Source organism: Xiphias gladius, chromosome 15, assembly GCF_016859285.1.
Source record: "Xiphias gladius isolate SHS-SW01 ecotype Sanya breed wild chromosome 15, ASM1685928v1, whole genome shotgun sequence".
Lineage (NCBI taxonomy): Eukaryota > Metazoa > Chordata > Actinopteri > Istiophoriformes > Xiphiidae > Xiphias > Xiphias gladius.
Genome location: NC_053414.1, coordinates 22,668,019 through 22,687,503, shown reverse-complemented (window position 1 = coordinate 22,687,503; position 19,485 = coordinate 22,668,019). Strand labels below are relative to the sequence as shown.

General features: G+C 38.1%; 1 protein-coding gene and 1 long non-coding RNA gene across 3 annotated transcripts; one reads left to right on the top strand and one right to left on the bottom strand.

Moving 5' to 3' along the window:
* Window positions 1-879: 879 nt before the first annotated feature.
* Window positions 880-2,827, bottom strand: LOC120800079. The gene is made up of 3 exons (XR_005708933.1): window positions 2,583-2,827; window positions 1,744-1,850; window positions 880-893 (listed from the first exon to the last, which is right to left on the bottom strand). It is a non-coding gene; the product is annotated as an uncharacterized LOC120800079 (long non-coding RNA).
* shoc2 (SHOC2 leucine rich repeat scaffold protein) lies at window positions 2,287-15,641 on the top strand. Of its 2 annotated transcripts, none has more exons than XM_040145881.1 (9): window positions 2,287-2,389; window positions 6,495-7,567; window positions 8,045-8,182; window positions 8,340-8,470; window positions 8,923-9,111; window positions 10,235-10,357; window positions 10,937-11,074; window positions 12,023-12,140; window positions 13,923-15,641. In XM_040145881.1, the coding sequence occupies exons 2-9, from the start codon at window positions 6,865-6,867 to the stop codon at window positions 14,129-14,131; spliced, it is 1,749 nt and encodes a 582-aa protein (XP_040001815.1). In that variant the 5' UTR covers window positions 2,287-2,389; window positions 6,495-6,864; the 3' UTR covers window positions 14,132-15,641. The 2 variants fall into 2 exon arrangements, with proteins under 2 accessions (XP_040001815.1, XP_040001816.1); XM_040145882.1 differs by lacking the exon at window positions 2,287-2,389 and adding an exon at window positions 2,650-2,902.
* Window positions 15,642-19,485: the final 3,844 nt, after the last annotated feature.

The following is a 19,485-nucleotide window of genomic DNA, read 5'->3' as shown; positions in this document are numbered from 1 at the left end:
GTCTGGCTGCTTCGACCGTTGCAAACCCTCCATCGGGTGTCTACTGCGACTGCTCCTTCATTGCTAGTTCCTGCTGTTTCACAGCCTTTTGAGCCTCCATCTGCATCTTCTCCAGTTTCTCTAGGGTGACTGATTTGAGTGGGAGCAGCTTTGGCTTACACAGAACCATGGTAGGGACATCTTCCATGGAATGCTGCCCTGTAGATGCCAAAAAAATAAATAAATAAAAAATAAACATCTCACTAATCTTGGTTTAACCACAAAGATATAAGTAAAGACTTGGCTGTATTGTTGCTAGTTTTACACAAAAACCTCTAGCACATTAGCGGTGAGAAATGTTCTGCCTACTATTGAACTTCTAATAACTACTACAACTGTGAGAACACCACTGCCAGACCTGCAAGCCACAGAAGCCCCCACGGTTCCATCTGTATGTTCTTGGTCGTGGCCCATTACTTGCCAATATTTTTAATTTATGTTGCACTGGTGGTCAGTTTTTACCGAAAAGTCACCCCGTATGAAACATCTGGAAATTTTACACATCTAATGTCCTGCTCCTGAAAAGCTTGTACACATGTAAAGCCATTACACTTTTAACACTAGACATCCATTGTCATCCAGTTATGGTACTAACCCCAATTATATAACTGTCTATACTGCGACAATAAAAGATACTGTAAAGGGGGAATACACAGCACAGAGCACCCACTGACTGATTTTGCAGGCTTTTGCAGATTTCTGAACAGTTCACATGTTGTATTGGGCTCCACAAACAGCCTTTTGTTTGTAACTACTGCTGTCCAGAGAGCTAATTGCTGTGGTACAAACCTTGTTTAGGCAGAACTTCTCTGAAAATTGACTTGACTTCTGGCATTGTGTTTCCCGAGTGCCCGCTGAAAGGTAAACATATTACTTTATTAAATTTAGCATAATTTTATCCTGCGGAGATTCATGAAAAAAAGAAGTAGTAAGGACAGTATACTTAAGCAAATGCAGAGGAAAACCCAAATATTCAAAACAGCGACACTGTGGGACCGTGAAGAAACCTGCTGCTAACAAATAATGTCAATTGATGATAATGAGTGGTGACCGGGCTCGTGAATTCGTCACAAGTAAGAGGCAAATTGATAGAGAATGCATTTAAGCAGGATCTGCGGCACAAGTTTAGTTGAAACTTCAGCGTATTTACATGCAGAGCGATAATACGAGCGAGGTTCAAGTTACAGAGAAGATCTTCCATTAAAGTATGATTTGGAGTCACGTGACATCAGTAACTTAAGTAAGACGATACACCTCAAAAAAACACCAGATCACCCTGAAAGAAAACAATTTAGCATCAGTTAATTCCGTGTTGTATTTGTGAAATGTATGCATGCTGCTGCTGCAATATGTTTAATGTTCGCGTTTTTATTCTAATCGACCTCAGGATGTTTTTTATGTAGCGTTAACGTTACTTATTTAATGTCCGAATATATTACCATTAACCTTGTTGGACTGACTTTAGACTAGGATTAAATATATCATATGATAGCTAGATCCAACTAACGCTAGCCAGGTTAAGCACGTAAAAGACGCAACATCGGCTAGCTACATAGGCCCAGTTAAAGTAACCGCATCTTTCTTTTAGCGAACTAACGGTCAGATAAAGTCGCTATTTCTGTTAATACACTGCGATATGTTTTCACTATCGTGTGTGATTATGTTAAATCCAAAGCATCGGTTGTAAAATTCAATCCAACCCACCTTTAGCACCAGGCAGAGAGTACAGCGTTCGTCAGTCCGAAGCGTCCGCGAGAATCACGTGACCTTCTTTTTCGCTTTACCTCACAGGCGCGATGCTTTACTGACATCTGCAGAACAACACAAGTCAAAATTATGACTAATCTGTTTTTTCCACTCTTAATTTGTAATATTTGTCTATGTGTGTGTGATACACACACACACACATATATATACATATATATATACATACACACACACACACACACACACACACACATATATATACATACATATATATATATATATATATATATATATATATATATATATATATATATATATATATATATATATATATATAAATAAACATATATATATATATATATATATATATATATATATAAACATATATATACATATATATATAAACATATATATACATATAAACATATATATATATATATATATATATATATATATACACATACACATACACATATATTATATATTATAATCTCCAGGAATATCTGAACGCTTCAAAGTCTCGTGATAACAGTGGTTAGGCGTGCGAATGACGCAGTTTGGTGTCAGGGGAGGGAGGGGAGCAAAGCAGCAGTGTAGGAAAAGAGGAGGAAGCAGCAAGGATGGCGGAGTCACACCTCTGAAGGTAAAACAGTTATATTATCACATTAACAGTGGACGTTTTACCCCCCCCTCCTCACACACACACATACCCTCACACACACTCACACACACAGAGCACGGCATCGCGTCACTCCAGAGATAATACACTCGTCAGTCTCTTGTTACGGCGTGTGTAGGGCTAAAGTGTCATTTTGCAGTGGCGAGTACGAACGCACTCTTTTGTTCAGCTTCGGAATGGCCGCTGTTTTTCAGTGTGTTTTCTTTTTTTCCTCGGCTAATATTCAGTTCGGGGAGAGCGCTTAGATACTGTGTTTCAGTTAGTCGGCGCCTTGTGTGCCCCTCTGCTGAGATACAAAGTGCGCTCCCCCGGCTGTGTTCCTCCGGTGTCTGCTGCCTGATTGCGCTCAGCTGGCTTGTAGCAGAGGTTTCCCCTCTCAATCGTACTCACGGCGGACGGGTCGGTCCGCGTCCGACAGCAGCTCTGCCTTGGCCTACACGCACAGTTAGCTGTGCTTGAGATAACGCTAAACGCTGGGTGTGAGTAAATGTGTCAGGGGAAATCTTCACACCCTTTGCACCGTATGATATGCACGATAATAGCGGTTCATTTTATTGTTTCATCCCGACCGTCATGTAACTCTTCTCGTTTGATCGCTCGCTAAAATGCAGTTAGCTGGTGGGCTAACTTGTCCGCTAGCTGACGTTAGCAAGTTAGCAGTCTGGCATAACTGACGTTTGCTTTGCTGTTGACGTTTAGCTTAGCTGCTCTTATTTCCTGCCTTGTTGTCAGTCCTTTTAGCAGGCTTAGCCAGCATGTTTTTCTCTTTTTGAGGATTGGTCGCTAGAGATAGACATTATAGGTATTTTCTCCCAGTCAGTTTCAAGGCTAGCTTGGCTAACATTAGACATTTTCAGCCTACGTGAGTTGGCTAACGACTATTAGCTAGTTGTTGATGGGTTAACAGTCAAGCCGTAACGTATAGCATTATGACTGTTCGTGTCAAGGTAGGCTATTACTGTCACACCAGTGATCGTACAGTATCACCCCTCCTAGTATGTTTTCCTCAGGTGTTCATATTATGAAAATTGATTCATCTCGAAAGGCGACTTGACTTTCCGATCTGGTACCGTTTTGTCGGCAATATGTTTCCAAGGATTTGTCATTGGCTCACGTAGCCATCAGGCTAGCGGCGTCCCGCGGAGTGCTGTGCAGCAGCTGTAGCTGATAGCTGCCACCTCACCTATGTTTTGCTATTTTGCCTCAAAAATTAACGCCACACGGGTACCCAATTAAACTGACAGGTCCAGATTATTCCTGATTTGTTGATTCTTTTGCTTGAGCAGTAGCGTACTGTCAAGCAGCAGCATAGGAGATGAATTTTAGACATTTCCTGAATCTGAATCTGTAGTTTATCTGCTCATATCACAGCACTTCACTGTATTACATTTGCTTTACACACGTGCCTAAAGTATTCTCTAATTAGCTGACGTTGATGCTTTTCTAATTTGATCCAAAATGCATTGTCATGGATAAACAAAAGCTGGAGAACATTAGACAGTTCTGCTTAGGCCTAAATGCACAGGCATTGTCAGATGGATTCAAGATGTCATTCATGGAAACTTCATTAGTTTCTATATGGGCTGCATTTCCATGAAGTTCAAGTGTGTAGTAGCACTTTACGGTGGTGCTGTTAGCGTTGATGGACATTCATTAGATTTGCTTCAAAGCTGTATAAGAGTTGAGCTTCATAATATACATCTACTAAATGAGTAGTCCTAACTCAATGGAATTCACAAAATGCATGCATGTTTTTTCACAACTGGATCACTTGCCTGTTGATTTAACATTATCCCATAGCTTCGGCCAACATACACCACAATGACATCTTTAAAATAATTCCTCCATGCCTGTATGGTAGACAGTTGTGAAGTCCAATAGAGGGGTAATAAACAGACACAGAGCGTGCGTCAATAGTGCAGTTTTCTGATCAAAAGATATTTATTTTATGGCCACAAAATGATTCCACCGTTTTGTGCACAACTAATGGGTTATTCTCTCTGCATATCCCTTCTCTTTTGCTCAGACTGCTGATGCAATCCAGTCATTACATTCATCAACAACAAGTGGGCACTTTAAGCTGGTCAGCCATGGAAAAGTTACTGAATCTCATGAACCCCTGGTTCTGTGGTTTTTTTTACCATAGTTGTTACCCACAGCTTTTTTACTTTCTTACGTTCTTGTGAAGTCGGAGCTGCTTTGTTCACCTGAATATTAAACCACTGAGCTGTTTTGTACAACCCACTGCATTCATTTGAAAGATACAGCTAAGAACACATCCACTTTGGTGTGGTTAATATTTTGTTTTCATAACCTGGACAAACAATGACAAATAGTCCTTCCATGAGCTTCTAAGTTTTTTATATTTTAATAAAAATTTCAGTATTAATATGATAATTAAAATGACATTACAAATACTAAAAATTAACTAGGAAAGGAACTTGCTTTGTTGGATCCTAAACTTTTCTTCTGGTTTCATTTGGTCTTTCATTAGGTTTCAGAGAAAAACATTCTTCTTCAAATACAGAGATAAATCTATACAGATAATGTTTACATTCAGTTTGTTATAAACAGATGGTGTACCAGGGCAGCGACATAGACAGTACAACCATAAAAGGAAGTTTCTTGCATGGTTTAGTTTAGATGGCCCCAGCAATTGGGCTGGCCTGGCTATTCTCATTTTATGTTAATAATTATTTTACATACAGGTATGCCAATTACAGCCAGTGTTAGATGTTCATCTCATTATTTATGACAGGAAAGAGCAGTGGATACCTTTTTTTATTTACAGAACACAGTCAGGCCTTCTATCATGTAAGAGGTGCTGCTATTGACCCAACATCTCTTTTACCCAAAAGGTCACATGACCTGTTGTTGTGGGGACTTCGTGCTTTGAAGGCCACTTCTAAAGATTACTCTCAGCAGTCCTAACCTTTTCACTTAGCTCTGATCCTGAGCCAAACCTGCCTCTCCTTTTGCCACAGCTTAGCTTGTACTAGTGTTGGAGAGCTTTACACAGTCACCGAGCTACAACAGCAACAGAGACTAAACAGAGACAGGCCGCCAGAGACATTCTGGCTCAGTTTGTCATGTAAAGATCCAAAGGGTTGTGTGTTTCATCTGGCTGCGTTTGAGAAGTAAATATTCAGTGTGATTTTTTTTTTTTTTTTTTTTTTTTAACATTACAGACTTTATTAGGGGGTGGCTAAATAGCTGAATGCATGTTTAGGTGGGGCTGTAGGCTTATAGTAATGTCAACACCCGCTGGGCCGTGTTTGTTTAGTAGGAGTAAGTTGGTGTGAGGCTATGCTTAGTACATTTCAACAGATTTGTGTGGACTGGCGCACTCTGTACCACATATATCATCGTACTAACAACCCACCAAACCTGTTGATGTGTTTTTTTTCTGTCTCAATATATAAGGAAGAATATTGTTGTTAAGGCTCCTTCTTTATCATATTTTTACTACAGACATGCAGCTTACATTGCACATTTACCCCCCAGTAGGCCCTCCTTAAAATTAGTTCAAACAGTTAATTTAAATATACTGGTAGTATTTTGTATATATCCTATGTATTATGCATAATATGTTTTGAGAGAGTGTCAGTGGGAATTTGCAGGGATGGGAAGGCTTGGATTGTCTCTTTTTCAGGCTCTTTCTTTCCAGCATAAAAAAACTAATTTTTCAATGAACAGCAATTTTGTAGAGGTGCGGTTTTCCTGCAAAATGTTGCTGAAACAGACGCGAATCGAGGAAATTGCCAACCATGTGTTCATGCATACTTTGCTTTCTGCCGCATGTCATCAGTGTTAAGTATCTGACATGGCTTACTTCTGTTTGAGTTCACGCACTTGTCATTCTCACTGTGCAGTGCCGTGTTTTTTAATAGGGCAAAGTGGGGAGTATTTGAATGCCCCCCACCAAAGCAAACAAAAAAGGGAGAACAAGAAAAGATCAGAAACTTTTTCAGGCGGATCACTCAACTGTTGAAATTCAAAATGCTGAGAATGTTTATAAAGTGTGAAAATGAAATTGTAAATGTGAACGAAATTCCCCCCCCCCCAACAGCAAATCTTCGAGGGATTAAAAAAATCTTGATGACCTTTGCAGCCTGAAAGAACTTCTATCCGAAGGTCCTGGGATTGTATGCAGTTCAAACACTTAAGCATGTGGCCCATGGATGCCACAATCCAGCTACTTCAAAGGATTTTTTTTCCCATGGGATTTTAACAAAGGAACAAAGTATCAAAAGTATCAAAAAAAAAAACCTTTGGATCAGAAGGCCTTTATTTCAAGGATAATCATAAATGTGTGGACCTGCACAGAGATGTTTTCTTTAAAAGCCTCCTTGGCTGCCTGTGTCCCTTTTTTCCCAAATAAGTAACCTGACAAGAGAGACTCCCATGAGCAACTCTGCAGGACACCCGGTAACGTCGACATGAGTAGTACTTTAGGCAAAGAAAAAGATTCGAAAGAAAAGGACCCCAAAGGTGGTCCAGCGGGGAAAGAAAGGGAAAAGGAGGCCAAGGCTCTGGCCGGCTTGGTCAAAGATGGTGGCAAGGAAGCGAAGACCAAAGGGAAAGATGCCAAAGAAGGAAAGAAGGACACCAGCAGCACCACACCGGGTGTTGCCTTCTCTGTTGACAATACGATAAAACGGCCAAACCCGGCACCAGGTACACGCAAGAAGTCCAGTAATGCCGAGGTGATCAAAGAACTTAACAAGTGCCGGGAGGAGAACTCAATGAGACTGGACCTATCTAAACGTTCCATTCACATGCTGCCCGCCTCTATTAAGGAGTTGACGCAGCTGGCTGAACTCTACTTATACAGCAACAAGTTGCAGAGCCTGCCAGCTGAGGTGGGTTGCCTATCAGGCCTGGTCACTTTGGCCCTGAGCGAGAACTCTCTGACCAGTTTGCCCGACTCCCTGGACTCCCTTAAGAAGCTTCGAATGCTCGACCTCCGGCACAACAAGCTGAGAGAGATACCGGCTGTCGTGTACCGACTGACATCTCTGACCACGCTGTACCTGCGCTTCAACCGTATCACATCAGTAGAGAAGGACATCCGAAACCTATCCAAGCTCACTATGCTCAGCATCCGCGAAAACAAGATTAAACAGCTGCCCGCAGAGATAGGTAAGTAAAACTAATGTGTAAAGACAGTGACAAATTCCTCAAATTTAGTTATGGTAAGAAGCAAACCTTTCTGGCTAGTGGCTACAAGTTACTGTTGGAGGTAGTGGGCTACCACTGGGGTTTATGTCATTTCATTAATGTTAATTTCCATCCAGAGTATAGGTCATCTTGTGCTCATAAGGTCAACATTCTCATACTATGCTGAGCCCTGAATCCAGCTGGCCATAGTATCTTGTGCACTGTATAATTGTACTGTAAAAGAGAGTTCTGGTTGTAAAACTTGGTAAGTTGTGTCAAGCTATGCACATATACCACCAAGACAGATTTGGCGTTGGCTACATACAAGTCAATATCCTGATTCTGTGAATAGGGGATGAGAAAAATTAGTTGGCGGATTTAGTGCTGAGGGTGGGTAATTGAAAGCACCTTCATCTTGAATAAACTAAATATCTGAATTTTGTGTACATCTCTCTGCAGGGGAGCTGTGCAACCTTATTACCCTGGATGTTGCCCATAACCAGTTGGAACACCTACCGAAGGAGATTGGGAATTGCACACAGATAACCAACCTCGACTTGCAGCACAATGAGCTCTTGGACCTCCCAGAGACTATAGGTAACTTAAGTATATTTTAGGACTCAAAAGCAAAGTATTGTGTCTTTGTTAATGTATAGTGTATGTTTTTGCTTTATTTACCAGTATAACTCCAGATAGATTTTTCTAAATGTTACATGGGAGAAAAACTTAATACATTTTTTTGGTGTTGTTTCAGGCAATCTCGCCAGCATAAATCGCTTAGGTCTGAGATATAATAGATTGTCAGCCATCCCCAGATCATTATCCAAATGTCGAGAACTAGAGGAGCTAAACCTTGAAAACAACAACATTTCAGTGTTGCCAGAGGTAAGTAGAACTTGGAATTTAGTCTCAAATATAAATGCAGACTAATACCGTATAATGGAAATAATAATTATTTTCAGACTTACTTTCTATTAAACTAGCATCAGTTGTTTTCTGCAATGCTACTGACAACTGAAAAACAAAATGGCAAACATCAAATTCATCTTCCAACCTCAACCCGGCTATACATGTGCTCTAAAATGTATGCGTCTGAGCCACAAATGTTTACACCAGAATCACAGTCGGCAAGATATTTCACCCCAAGGACTGCGCAGAAACTCTTTGCGGTTATCTTGAAAAATCGTTGTTTACCATGCATATAGCTTATCCACTTAAATTCCTGTGTATGTCTGAGGGCTACTAATGAATGATGTGGTAAAGTCACAGTCTATAGTGACAGAGTCCTGTCCTAATCAAATGGTCTCTGTCATGTCTTTGTTTCTGTACTTGACCAGGGCCTGCTTTCAAGTTTGGTCAACCTGACAAGTCTAACACTGGCGAGGAACTGCTTCCAGTCGTACCCTGTGGGTGGACCATCCCAGTTCTCCACCATCTACTCCCTCAACATGGAGCATAACCGTATCAACAAGATTCCCTTTGGTATCTTCTCCAGGGCCAAAGTGTTAAGCAAGCTTAACATGAAGGTATGAGCATGGGCTTGTTTATCTCTGTGAAATGAATTCTTCAGTAGGCTCTTTTTAAAATTTCAACAAAATGAAGAAATGATCATGAAACACTATCTTTTTGATATTGTCTGCCATATACTTTTATTTTCACCAAAATCACGTGTTACCATGGCATCACATGATATGAAAATCTGTGATTAATAGGTCTTTTCACAGCACACAGTTTCACTTGTCATAGTAGGAAAAGCACAGGTGTTACCCATGACATTAACAGTGGCTCTGTTCTATTAAAGTGTCCCAGTAAGTCAAGACACTGTGACAGTGACCCAGCATGTACAACAACCAGGACCCAGAAACTGTCACAAAAAGACCTATGGGATCATGTGAGATTGAACTAGACCTTTGTGTCATATCTGAGCTATTCTGTGTCAAAAACTGAAATCATGAGAAATACAGAAGTTTTAAATCTTAAACAAATCTACAGTGGTAAATCCACTGTCCTGTTGGTCTTCAGCACTTTTTACTGTGGCCTTGGATACATTTTTAATATAAATGAGCTGGCACTGTAAATGTGGATATAATCGTACAGTTAAACAGAACAAGGTCCAATGATTCATCTTATCATTTTAAAAAGGTAAGCTATACATATTTTTTTTTTTTTTTTAAAGTAGCTGTTAGGTTAGGTGAAAATCTCTTTGTCATGATGAGAAGTACTGTGGGAAAATAAGAGACCGCATTTAAATGTAGCAAACAGGTTGGTGCGTCTCCTTGTGTGTGTTAAATGCTAATTGTACCTCGTAAGTTCAACACCGTAGAGTGGAAGTCCATTGAGAGAACAACTATTGAATCATATTTGTCCCAACCATTGCTCAGAGCTAAACAGCACCTCCATCAAAGCTTGTATTGACCTCTGGCATGTACAGACAGGCATTAAAATGTCCTTAACTTGTTACATGGTGTATGTCCATAATGGATGTAGTTAAGATTTAAATCTCTATTGGAGACATTTTGTCCTGGCACCAGGTAAAATAGCTGGCATAGTCCACTGGTCTGCTCAGCCTCTTGAACAGCACTGTTCTTGTGTTGACCCTGTGCATGGTCAGTTATTTTGCTAATAATGGTATTCCATTGTCTTCCTCAGGACAACCAGTTAACGTCTCTGCCGTTGGACTTTGGCACATGGACTAGCATGGTCGAGCTCAACCTGGCCACTAATCAGCTGACAAAGATCCCAGAGGACGTCTGTGGTCTAGTCTCTCTGGAGGTGAGTCTTGCATACACACATGGTGTATAGTAGGAATTTAGCTTGCCAGTGCAGTATCCAGTGAGTTCACTGAAGAGTTGAAAGTCACAGTACATAAATTGTATATTTGGGGCAACCAATAAGTACGAATAGAAGTGGAGCCATTATGTCTACACATTACAGCCATCGTCTTGTGAGTGAATCCTTGAGACTAATGACTGATGTAATAAAAATGGATAGCCCTAGGATTTTGTTTAACAACTCTGACTCATGACAGTAAGTTTTGGGTTTGTTTAAAAACATTACTACTGGACAGGCCCATTTCCTCAAAACTACAGTGACCTAAGTGTTTATTGAAGACACAGCGCTGCAAATATGGCTGAAAAGTATAACAAACTTTTTTCTCAAGATTTTTTGATCATTATTGTTAAACGTGAATACCAGTAGTGCAGCACAGTGGATAAGTGCAGTGTAATGTAGCATACGTGTAGGCTTTTTGAAATTTTAACGGTTTCACTTGTTCAGAAAGTTGTGTGTCATGATGCCAAAGTTTCACTGAAGATCCATTCCTTAATATGAAAAACTTCATTGTCTTCACAGGTGTTAATATTGTCCAATAATCTTCTCAAGAAGTTACCACATGGTATTGGGAATTTGAGAAAGCTACGAGAGCTCGACTTGGAGGAAAACAAGTTGGAATCTCTACCTAATGAAATTGCTTATCTTAAAGATTTACAGGTAAGTTTTCCAGACATGCAGTTCTCTCCATTATATTTGTGGTTCTTTATTTGTTTTTACAGAATATTTTGAGTTTTGTTTTAGAGAATCTGGTTTGTTTGTGTTGCTATTGGAAACCACAACTATTAGAGATACTGGGACACATTTCAGATTATTTTTAGCCACCTTTACTTCTAACTGCCCACTTGTTACTTTTCAGAGCATTTGATAAGCCTCATTTTCATTTCATAGCTTAGGGCTAAGATGCCTGTGAGTGAATTTGAAAAATTATGATTTCACTAACTCCCAATTGTAGTATGATAAAAAACACTGCAGCAGACAGCAATGCAAGTCTGTAATTATGCAGTGAATAAAAGTGTTTTTTGCTTTTGATGTACTTTGGGTTATTTTCTTGCTCAAATAACAGCTCAAAAATTACAAACAAAAACTAATGAGAACCTGAATCAATAAGCAACATCAGAATTAGTATCAGTATAATCTAAATGATACCAGACCCCTGCAGGTTACAGGGGGAAAAGATACTAGATCTTATGTAGTGTCATTACAACAACCTATAAAATAGATAGCATTATCCCTGTGTAAATACAAACCATTTTAGCTTTAAGGAAGAAGTTATTGGGCATGCTGTCTACCCATTAGATAGTCGTCCACAGTTAGCCTGTGCAAGGAGTGGACAATGCAGCTGGATATAACTCATTGATAAAGAAGTTGATTGTATTGACAACCACAGAGATCATTTTTATTTCCACTGTATGTTTGGTAACTGGGGTTGGTAAATTTGGGTCGTGAATCAGCAGACTTTAATGAATCACATCCTGTATTGCTGATTTTTTTTCATTTTTATTTTTATCTAATATTCAAACTTTTACTTCCATGTAAATAAACTGTAATTTTTATCACTGAGTAACAAGACCTTCCAAAAACATCCTGTGTTTTCACCCTCGTTAGAAATTGGTGTTGACAAATAATCAGCTAACTACGTTACCCAGAGGCATCGGTCACCTCACCAACCTGACTCATCTGGGTTTGGGGGAGAACCTGCTGCAACACCTTCCTGAGGAGATTGGTAAATACTCATGACATCAACTACTGTACTAATATCAGTGACATTCCCGGGGCTGGAAAAATGTTACTTTACTACTCGCTGCTTCACACAGTATAACAATAGCGTCCTTGAGTGGTGGTGGGGACGCCTCACTGTGAGGGGACTTGACTCTGTGTCTGGGAGATGAGTGGAAATAGAAACAACAGACAACTTGGCTGATTGTCTGAAACCACAATCTTGACTTTTGGGACATAATTCTGTCAAGACTGATTATTACTTTAAAACACCTTGTACCATTAAACTAAACACAATTATTATTATTTTTTTGTCACATCGTCCTGTACAGTATTCAGTGCTCTCATATAGAGGGCATGCTGTGTATGGCTGACAAGGAGGCCCACCAAAATAAAGTTACTTTCCATAATTCTTCTTTTGACGTAGGCTACTTGTTACTGTTCTGTCACTGCCTTGTAGTTTTAAAGACAATTTTCCCACATGGTGTAAGACCTGCACATCGCATGTTTATATACATGCAAGTAGTCTTTGAGCAAATGGCACAAGGACCAATTCCACATTTGAAAATCTCATTTTACAACAAAACAAATAAGTTGAAGCTTTTTTTGATTATAAGTATTACATTGTTTCCTGATTAAAAGCTAAATTTAACCATCAGGATTTAAGAGCTTAACAGTCCACAATATGTCACACCTCTGACCCTTCCTCCGAGTGATTGGTCCAGCCCGACTAGGCTGGTTACTGCTGAGGTAAAGAGATTAAGATGGTTGGAGGAAGGAGCTAAAGGTTGTTGTAATTTTAGAGTATTCAGACTGGGCCCAGAATTGATACCTTTGGCTTGGAGGTATTTAAGTTTCCTTTAGAAAACACTACATCTCTATGCATTTTTATTTTGACAGTAGAAAATGTATGAACATCATTGCTAATAATTTGTTCATTTTTAAAATTTGTATCCGTACCGACAATCTGAGATCTACCTGAGACTGGATGAAGACCATGGCAGTCTCTGTAGCATCCTCTCGGGGCCATTAAAAATTCCCCTTGGCTGGTGCCGTAGTTTAGCTTCTTTGAGATCTCATCCACACAGCCTTATCATGTCTTTCCAGGGGTGGGACAAATGATGGCTGCAGTAATATAGTATATCAAAGCTGAAATGATTAGTTGATAGACAGAAAATTAATCACATAATATTCCAATAGCCAATTATCCATTTAAGACTTTAAAAAAAAAAAAAAAAAAAAAAGCAAAAATACCAAACAGTGAGAATTTGCAACTTTTCATTGTCATATAAGTTGGTAAACTTAATATCTTTGAGTTTTGGACTGATTGTCAGATAAAACAAGGAATTTGGAGCCATCACCTTGGGTCTTAGGAACTGTGATGACCATTTTTTCCCACATCTTTTCTTTTTTTCATATCATAGACCAAATGATAAATCAAGAGGGGAAAAAAAGGCAAAATAATCAATAGCGAGAATCCTCAGTATATACAGACCTGAGTATTATTATTGAGCAAGTTCCACTGTGAGGCATTAAGACATATTACTATTTCATTTTGTATTAAATAACTTCTTCAAAGTTTGTGTTTAAAATCAGCAAAATTGAATTGCAGCAAAATTTAGTGTAACTGGGAATCAATAGTGGTGAGGGGCACTCTCTTGTTCCCAGAAAATCCTATTCTCTTGACTGGCGCATTGTCCGGTGGCTGTATATTTCAGGCCATTTCCCAGGATGACAGCGTTCGCTACAGTTTATGCCTTAACTAATGCTACCTGATGTCTGTCCTCAGGTACACTGGAGAACCTGGAGGAACTGTACCTCAACGACAACCCCAACCTGCACAGCCTCCCGTTCGAGCTGGCCCTCTGCAGCAAGCTGTCCATCATGAGCATCGAGAACTGTCCCCTCAGCCACCTGCCACCCCAGATTGTCGCAGGAGGCCCCTCCTTCATCATCCAGTTCCTCAAGATGCAGGGACCATACCGTGCCATGGTCTGAGCCAAGAGCAGCTCAATCCCAGTCCTACTCAACTCCAAACCCTCCACTTGCTCTGCACCCTCTTGCCTGCCGGCCCCCATTATGTGTATCACGCACTGTAAAGAAAACAGACTCGCCACAATCAGTGTCGGGGGCAAATGAAAGGAGGAGGAAGAGGTAAACATTTCTTTCACCATCCTTGGGCAGAAACAAGGTGAATCTTTTGAGACTTGACTTCTGTGTTGCTCCAGAGTTTATCATGGTCATTTTAGGACCCCAGCCACCCCCCGCTCATCTTTCATTCCGAATCATACAAGAGGAAAATATTTCCATCTCTTTGCCAAAACTGAAGATATATAAAGTTATATATATTGAGTAACTGTGAGCTAAGTGGCAAGTCTTTTAACCATATAAACCATGCTCCCATTGCCAATGTATTTACAGTAATTACAAGCATCTATTATGTGAGCAAGGATACAATTGTATGCAAAAACAAACAAAAAAAGTCTTTTGAACTTCACATTTACTGCTGCTGCCGTAATTTTAACTGTCATCTTATTTTCTTTTGATATTCCCTTTTTTAAATCATCTTCCTCAAGATAACTTATGTTAACTGCTTCTTGACCGGAGAGAACAAAGGTCTAATGATGGTGTGTTTATAATTTTTTAATTTTATTTTATTTTATGGTTATTTTTTTTTTTTTTTTTTACCTTTTATGTTTGTTTGTTTTTTGTTTTTGTTTTTTTTAAATGTGCCTATGTTTAGAGTGATCCAGTGGTTCATCTCTAAACACAATTGTCCATGAGAATACAAAGATATAAATTATTTCAATAATTTTTTTTATTACTGCTGTTTTTACTTTTTTTTTGTGTTTTTTGCTGTTCAAGCAGGCGATATCAGTTGTAAAATAGGGTGATTGGAGATCTTTTTAACAAATAGCAGCAGTAGTTGTTCAACATTAAGCTAGAAATGTATACATATGAGAAATGCCAATCATACATGCTTGAGGAAAAAAAAGCAAGTTGGACTTGAACGGGTGGTGCTGTGACCCCCGTCTATATTGCTTTTGTGTGACAAAAAGGTATTGAAAAAAGTCAAACATGCATAGGTGATGGGATAAATGATAGGAGATGTTTTTATATATGTATACAAATCCTGGTTGTTGCCTTGAGTGCAATTTTAGTTATGTTTACTTGTTTGATATTATCTTCAGTGTTGGGCTGCATAGCTGTCATCCAGTTGATCACTGACCAACATATCAAGCGTTTTTAAAAAGACATTATCTGGGTCTCTGGAGCAAGTGGTGAGTGTATCAGAGCTTCAAACAAGGTTTCATAATAAAACATTGACAGGTAAATTCTTCTTGACACTTCTTTTTTTGTCAATATCCTTAACTCTTCTGCAGTTTTTTGTTTGTTTTTTTTAACAGGGTCTCCCATGAATCTTAATTACATGATGGAAATGTTCCCTTGACTTAGATCATTTTTTTAAATATCTCCTTTTGTCCCACACTGTCCTAGCAATGCTGCTGCTCGTATGCACTTTTTTTTTTTTTTTTTTTTTTTTTTTTCTCAAAGACATTAGCACCCTCTACATTAAGGCAAAAACACAGTAGCCTGTCATTGGTTATTTTGAATGGGGGCATATTTGTTTCATAAATAAGTATTTTATCAGTTTAACAGTTTATCATGTAAATTTGTATTAATTAAATATAAATGTTGAGTTTCATGGGCTCTGAATATGCTAGTAATTTTCTTTGGGGAAGTTTTAACCTGTCAAACTGTAAAACGGTCTGTGTGGCTATGATGTGGTTTAAAATTCCCATATCCTGCTTTCTCCATCACAAGTGAAATGGCTTATTGCAGTTCAGATCAGCATTGTGTGTTGTTTTTTTTTTTTTTTTTTAAATCAATTTACATTGAGTGTTTTCTTTTTCCTAAATAATGAAATGTGTATTCAGTTAGTATTATTTTCAAGTAACTGTACATTAAAAGTCCCAACAAAAGGTAATCAAACCAAATTTTTTTTTTTTCTTCTCAAAGACATTAGCACCCTCTACATTAAGGCAAAAACACAGTAGCCTGTCATTGGTTATTTTGAATGGGGGCATATTTGTTTCATAAATAAGTATTTTATCAGTTTAACAGTTTATCATGTAAATTTGTATTAATTAAATATAAATGTTGAGTTTCATGGGCTCTGAATATGCTAGTAATTTTCTTTGGGGAAGTTTTAACCTGTCAAACTGTAAAACGGTCTGTGTGGCTATGATGTGGTTTAAAATTCCCATATCCTGCTTTCTCCATCACAAGTGAAATGGCTTATTGCAGTTCAGATCAGCATTGTGTGTTGTTTTTTTTTTTTTTTCTCAAAGACATTAGCACCCTCTACATTAAGGCAAAAACACAGTAGCCTGTCATTGGTTATTTTGAATGGGGGCATATTTGTTTCATAAATAAGTATTTTATCAGTTTAACAGTTTATCATGTAAATTTGTATTAATTAAATATAAATGTTGAGTTTCATGGGCTCTGAATATGCTAGTAATTTTCTTTGGGGACGTTTTAACCTGTCAAACTGTAAAACGGTCTGTGTGGCTATGATGTGGTTTAAAATTCCCATATCCTGCTTTCTCCATCACAAGTGAAATGGCTTATTGCAGTTCAGATCAGCATTGTGTGTTGTTTTTTTTTTTTTTTCTCAAAGACATTAGCACCCTCTACATTAAGGCAAAAACACAGTAGCCTGTCATTGGTTATTTTGAATGGGGGCATATTTGTTTCATAAATAAGTATTTTATCAGTTTAACAGTTTATCATGTAAATTTGTATTAATTAAATATAAATGTTGAGTTTCATGGGCTCTGAATATGCTAGTAATTTTCTTTGGGGAAGTTTTAACCTGTCAAACTGTAAAACGGTCTGTGTGGCTATGATGTGGTTTAAAATTCCCATATCCTGCTTTCTCCATCACAAGTGAAATGGCTTATTGCAGTTCAGATCAGCATTGTGTGTTGTTTTTTTTTTTTTTTTTTAAATCAATTTACATTGAGTGTTTTTTCCTAAATAATGAAATGTGTATTCAGTTAGTATTATTTTCAAGTAACTGTACATTAAAAGTCCCAACAAAAGGTAATCAAACCAAATTTTTTTTTTTTTTTAAATCAATTTACATTGAGTGTTTTTTCCTAAATAATGAAATGTGTATTCAGTTAGTATTATTTTCAAGTAACTGTACATTAAAAGTCCCAACAAAAGGTAATCAAACCAAATTTTTTTTTTTTTTTAAATCAATTTACATTGAGTGTTTTTTCCTAAATAATGAAATGTGTATTCAGTTAGTATTATTTTCAAGTAACTGTACATTAAAAGTCCCAACAAAAGGTAATCAAACCAAATTTTTTTTTTTTTTTTTTTTTTTTTTTTTTTTCTTTTGACTCCCCCCTCTGGATCATACAACTTGTCTCTTTATTGCCTGGTTATTTTGTACAGGAAACAAGCATGTTGAACACATTTTTGACATGATTTGTCTGGGTCAGAATCGGGCGTTTTTGCATAGAGGACTTCGATTTAGTGGCTATTTGGTGTATCTGCAAATGCTCCCTTTGTGTATATTGCAAAGGGTATCGAAGCATTGTGTGGCTATGCTTATCCTACTTAATCTACATTGACAAGCAGCCTTAATGGTCTTTTTTTAGGTGTTTGTTTGGCTATTCCTTGTGTCTATGGCCACTGTCTGTACTTGATGACAAGCAACTGGTCGTTACAATGTAAATTTGGGTCTAATTTCTTTGTCCTATTTTTCCTTTTACTCTGTACAGTAATCTGACGTTATGGTAGACTCAGTATTACAAAATCTGTAATGTAATGAGAGTTTTACAAAAAGACAAAGAGTGCAATGGAAGATAATGCCATTATGCTACCAAGTGGATGTGCATTAGCTTGCGTCTCACTTGTCTTTGGCATTAAAGGGGAATTCCACCAAAACTGACTTGCATTGTTATTCTGCAAAGGCAGATCCTTTTCAACAGAAATTACTGAGTTTTTTTTTTTCTTTTTTTTAAATTTTCTTTTTCATATGTTTTTCTTCACAAGTGATGTAAGATTTGAGTAACGAGACTGCAAGATCAGGGGAAATAAAATTATGTGACGTAAAATTTAATAGTCTGAGAATGTTGAAAATTGAGTAGACATAGTTTTTCAAAACCAAACCTATATTTTAAAAAATGCAGTTTTGGAAAGGAAGGAAAAATACTTTTGTCTTGAGAAGAGACACAGTCACAACTTGCAGTTTTTTTTAGATAGTTCAGTTTGATGTCGTAGGATCACGTTCTTCATCTTGAGAGTAAATAAACTACACGTCCACTCACTTTTTCTGATTAAAGCCAAGCTAGTTTTGGTGGAATTGCCCTTCAATGTGAAGCCACCTGTTCTTTCCCACTGGAACCTTGAATCACACACACACACACACACACACACACACACACACACACCCCTCTATACTCTCTCCATACATTTACTTGACTGCCTTATGCGCGCCAAGCAGAACCTTTATGACCGTTTGATTTAATCAACGAAGACAGATAATCATTTTCCTTTATTTCTTTCTCTAATGTGGGTAAAGGGATCTGGGTCCACGGATTGAACAGACGTTGAAGCAAAGTTTTTGGGTCAGTTGTCTCTTGACTGGATGAGCAGATGCAGACATGACTACCTCTATGTGAGTCTCCATTGCTAACCACAGTGACCAAGATCCAGTCTGAGGTGTTTCTACCTGTGTACATACTGTACAAAGCCACAGGTTGGCAGCAGGAACTTGGATTTGGACCAGCAATTCAACAACGACTTGTTTTATTAAGCATCCTTCTGTTGTTTTTATTGTGGTTATATGCCTTTACTAAGTATTATTTGGCAAATGAAAAAGAGGAAAAAATACACTGATTTGTGTGCTTGGTTGTAAATGACAAACTTTATCGATGCCGCCCCATTGTAAGACAGTTATCCTGAAACCAACTAGTTGCAGAGTGCTACTTTGCAAACGAGTGAAGATGACCATGTTTGGTGATGTTCTGTATGTACATACATCTTTTTAACTGTAATAAACCGATAAATATTTACAAATTTATGAAGTGTGTGTGTGTGTGTGTGTTGGTGTGTTTCAGTTTCTCCAAACACCAAAAACAGCACATGACGAGATTAATAAATTACTAAAACACTTAACAGTTGATGCTAACATGGTCTGAAGTCATTGTCTTTTGATGCTTCCTCACATAAATTTTCATTTTTTTTATGTCCACATCTCTATTAAGATGCATGCCATGGAAATAATGACTTTATTGCCAAAAGGATTTAGGGGATCTTTTCTCGACGTAAAA

Bases quoted from the DNA above. Each gene is read 5' to 3' on its own strand.
- shoc2 (XM_040145881.1), top strand. From the start codon at position 6,865: ATGAGTAGTACTTTAGGCAAAGAAAAAGATTCGAAAGAAAAGGACCCC. The intron at 7,568-8,044 runs GTAAGTAAAACT...ATCTCTCTGCAG, and splicing joins ACAGCTGCCCGCAGAGATAG to GGGAGCTGTGCAACCTTATT. The intron at 11,075-12,022 runs GTAAGTTTTCCA...CACCCTCGTTAG, and splicing joins CTTATCTTAAAGATTTACAG to AAATTGGTGTTGACAAATAA.